The sequence below is a fragment of the Vicia villosa genome, linkage group LG3 (genome assembly GCF_029867415.1).
Source record: "Vicia villosa cultivar HV-30 ecotype Madison, WI linkage group LG3, Vvil1.0, whole genome shotgun sequence".
Classification (NCBI taxonomy): Eukaryota; Viridiplantae; Streptophyta; class Magnoliopsida; order Fabales; family Fabaceae; genus Vicia; species Vicia villosa.
Window position 1 is genome coordinate 93333165 of NC_081182.1, and position 4728 is coordinate 93337892.

Sequence of the window (4728 nt, forward strand, 5' to 3'; positions counted from 1 at the left end):
TGATTCTGTCGTGTTGATTCGATGAAATTAGTTGTTGTTGTGATGATAATTGTTGTTGTTTTATGCGAAGTTGAAGGATGTTTCAGTGACAATGTATACCTCTATTTATTGGTATAGCGACGATATAGGCTTATGCTTTTGTGACGATGATGTTGTTTGTTGTGTGTGTTTGTTGCATTCATATACATATGCATTTTTGGCGATGGCCTGGATTGACAAATTAGTGACGAAGGCTTATGCCTTGATGCATCTGTTAACTCACAATTGGTGATGGGAGCTGAAGCCCTGGGTACCACATGAATATGCAATTGTAGAGTCTCATTATATGTGGCATGAGTGTGATTTAATTGTGACGTGATGTGACTTGAGTTGTTGTTGAATATGACGATGTGAAGTGAATTGTGATAATGTGAAGTTGTTATGCTAATGACTTATTGTGACAGGTACCATCTGGAAGATGAAAAATAGTTGTTATAACTATTATTATTATGTTGTTGATTTTATGATTATAACTGTACAGTTTTAAATTGTTGTTATAGTTGTCGTCTGAAAGTTGTAAAATGATAATTTTGTATGATTTAATTCTGACATATTAATGATCATACTTTTGTTTATATTTTTCGATATCTCACCCTTTCTGAATGATGTTTCCCTTAGCGTGAGAAACGGACAGGTACTCAAGATAGCGGTGGAAGTTTTAAAGTGATTTTATGAAGTTTTTCGTTGTTGTTAGTCGAGTTGGTGTCTTGCTCTAATACGTAGCACTCGGGGGGATAAAACTATTGTTTTAATTATTATTTCTTTTGCTGAATTTTTATATGGTTTTGGTATAAATTGTAACTTAAAGTTACTGTGCAATGATGCTACGACTTGAATTGAATATTTGTGAAGTTTGTTGATTCCGCTGTGAGTTAATTATTGAATTTAAACAAAGTGAATGATTGTATGTTTTGAATTTTATACTCTGATTTTCCGTATAATTATCAGGTAGATTTTGGGTGTTACAGGGAGCTATCGGTGGCCATGGGTGGCAAGGGTGGAGGCTAGGTTTAGGAGTGGTGTTCTGAGTTAGAAGAGGGAGGGCTGAACCGTTTCAGACTGATATCATATAGAGATATGAAATGTAAAATGAAATTGTTCTACTGAATCACGCTAACAAATCTCCTATTAACTTTTCCTCTAATTTTATTTATTTATCACCACTGATCGTAGTTGCGGGGTATCGAACTATAGTCCTTTCTACCAAGTTTAACGTCAATCACCACTGAACCAACTAACGATTGGTAACTTTCCTCTAATTTAATTTGCTACTATTGAATAATAAGACAATTAAGGATTTGCAAATCTGAATAATTAAAACTCTAATTATTATTGATACATAAAACCCAAAAAATCAAAGATAAGTAATGACAAATTTTAAAGAGATGGAAAGAATGACATGAAAAATAAGATAAATAATGAAGTTGAAAGTAAAATAAAAATGTTAGCCAAAGTACAGCTTGGATGGTAAAGTATCATGTTTTCTTGAGAAAAAAATGTGACTTTTTCTTCTAAATTATATTGTGATTTTTGTTTTGTTTTTATAATTAAACATGATATTAGATATTAAATATGAGAAAGAAGTACTAAACTGCCTTAGTTTGGATGGTGTAGGATTCGATCAATTCACAGTTAACCGGGGTTGGATCCCCATTTGTTATCTATTTTCTAAATTATAATTTGTTTAATTTTAATGTGTTTCATAAGACAGTGTACAGTGTTTTTAATTTTGAGCGATCTCTAAAATAAAAAAGCATATATATATAGGAAACATATCAAGTGAGAGCATTTTACAATGAGAGATGAGAGGAACAAATAAGCACTGGGGCAATGTGAATACCTATCTCACACATATTTTTGAAAACGATGTCTAATGTTCTTTTGTGTGTTTTAGCAACACTTTTTATTAATAAATGCTGATAAATGGGGTGCTTCTTAAACTTTTATTTGACATTGATGATGGTGATTTTACTACTACAATAACAACTACATACAGAAAAATTTAACATGTGACGATGATCAAATATATGGCAACGGTGAAGTTCAACGACCACAAAATAGACAATCGATGATAACTAAGATCAACAGTTAGTGTGATGACAATAAAAAACAATGATTATGGTGATGATGATGATTATGAGGACGACGATGACGACTAAGTTCCATTGTCATAAATAGTTAGAATGTTTGGCAATAAAGAGGATGAAAGAACAACAAAATAATGCTTTTTACAGTTTCATATTTAAACAATTTGTTCTATTCATTAAATAAAAAATACGATCCTGATTACGTGGCATGAAATATATATTTAGATTGATATAATGAACTATAATTGTTGAAAGGTAGAATGCAATTGCCTCCATAAAGTTGGGTATCCTTTCCCATCCTTATCTCTCTACCCCTTTTGAAATAATAATAGACGACCCTAATTGATTGTGAAAACTCATTGGTTTTAATTCCTTCTTTATCTAGTTGTTATTTCCATTTCACAATAAATCAATCTTTATGAAAGACCATTATTTTAAATACTATGATTTGAAAGAAAAATTAAATTTTTCCATTTTTTCTTAATCGTATCTCAAAACTTGCACTCAACATTCACAACCCTTTCACTAGTGTTTTCATAATATGAATTCGTCAAATTAAACAACTTTTAATAAATATAAATAAATATAATTGTTAATAATAGTCAAGACTATGATTTTAAAAATAGGTCGTTTGCCGCAAAAGTTACTGCAACAAAACAATATTGAAAACTGTCGATATCAATACTATTATGATCATTTGTACTGACTAAAATATCCAAAGCTTTTACATAATCATGACAGCATTTAACATTGCTCAAGACTAATGACAATACATAAAACATGTGAAAATACATCATAAAGACCAATGAATGTACACGGAAAATATTTAAAAATACATCATAAAGACCAATAAAATTACAGCAACAAAATAATATTTAAAAATATTGAAAGCACACAGAAAATAGTTTTTATTTAATCAAATGCCAATACATAAAACATGTGAAAATACATCATAAAGACCAATGAATGTATCTTCACATACACACAAAAACAAAAATATAAATCATCATAGAATTAAAAATCTGGACTATATTTGTCGTATCCACCTTAAAGGATATGTATCAACAAGTCCATAAACACACGACTTTATTCAAGATAATCGATTAGGCCCAAATCCATTTTGAAGATTGGCATCATAACTGAATGGAATTGTTCCATTTCCATTACCATTCAGCATCATATCCATAAACAACTGCCTTTGAATGATGTCATTATTGTTTATAGGCATCCCAACATGACCATGATCCGTCATTGCAATTTCAGCATTGTTAAATGTGGTTAGTGGTGGTGGCAGCGGTGGTAATGGTGGTGCCATTTGGAGTTGGGCATGGCTTTGAGCCGCCATAATTTGATTTCCACTTTGATTTTGATGGATATTAATTCCGTTCTCACCTGCTTCCATCCTTCTACAAATCTCCTTCAGATTCTGATCAATCATCCAAGCAAGCTCATTCAGATCACCCACTGACATATTATTCTGCACAATCTTCCCGGCATTAAGACATTGAAACATCAACATGGTTATCTCTTTCACTTTATTGTCTTTCTGTTGCTTCTTAACTTGCTCTTTAGCCTTCGAAATCCTTTGTTTCAGAAAACTATCTTGATTCACCATCTTTTTGTTTTGTTCTAATTCAGGCATTGTCCTGAATTTTAAGAGCACATTTTGTAGTCCCTGCGGCGATGGCCAGATCTCAGGTTGAGGATCGTATGGGCTATAAATTATAGCACATGCATCGATTCCACAAAGGGTTGTTAACTCATCGACCTTCTTCAATAAACCCTGCTTCCTTTTTTTATATGTAGCTTTCCTTGAGGTATCATTCTCAATGAAAGCAAGCTTCACCTTTTTTCTAGTCATGGTTTTGACTTGAATAAGGAAGATGAAAATTGACAGGGAAAAAGAAGAGAAGTTGATGGCTATGATTTTTCTTCTTGTGAACGATGTGTTGTATAAATAGACCAAATTCGATATATGTACACGGTTTGATGTACGTGTGAATATTTTTCCAACTAACATTTGTGATTTTGCGGTAAAATGCGTCTTTATTTTCATTCCATCCATGTAGATATACAAAATCAAAGCTTTTAAGACATTACATTTTTTCACATTTTCCAATAATTAAAACTTTATATAATATCTAAAAATATCTTTTTTATTTTACAAGGATGTATCACGAATTGTAATCTACATAGATTCATGCATGTAGATATTCTTAAAGGATTTTATCTTGCTGTTAGTTATTAATAAATAAATTTATAATATAGTATAAAACTAAAAATTATTATGCTTGAAATTGTTTGATATATAAGAGATTTATTTTGTAACGGAGGAATTTTTTATATATTTAACTTTTTTTATTAGAGATAGGGCCGAAGCTTAAATGAAAAAGAACTACAAAACACATTCTAGAGCTTAAAATTCCTAATGTATCATCCTCCAAGAGAGGTTTCAGAAAACTCAGTGAATCCTCAAAGATAGTGGAGACCTTCGTCAAACATCCATGATTAGCTAACATCTGCACATCTATTTGCTTGTCTATACGAATGGGATATTATCACCACCTCTTGCTCATCAATAAGTTGATCATTCTTTCAAAGA

At 31.3% G+C, this 4728-nt stretch overlaps 1 protein-coding gene across 1 annotated transcript; it reads right to left on the bottom strand.

Moving 5' to 3' along the window:
- Positions 1-3216: 3216 nt before the first annotated feature.
- Positions 3217-3987, bottom strand: LOC131658577 (agamous-like MADS-box protein AGL80). The gene has a single exon (XM_058927857.1). The coding sequence runs from the start codon at positions 3985-3987 to the stop codon at positions 3217-3219; it is 771 nt and encodes a 256-aa protein (XP_058783840.1).
- Positions 3988-4728: the final 741 nt, after the last annotated feature.

Excerpts from the sequence above, each read along its gene's own strand:
- LOC131658577 (XM_058927857.1), bottom strand. The coding sequence starts at position 3,987 with ATGACTAGAAAAAAGGTGAAGCTTGCTTTCATTGAGAATGATACCTCA.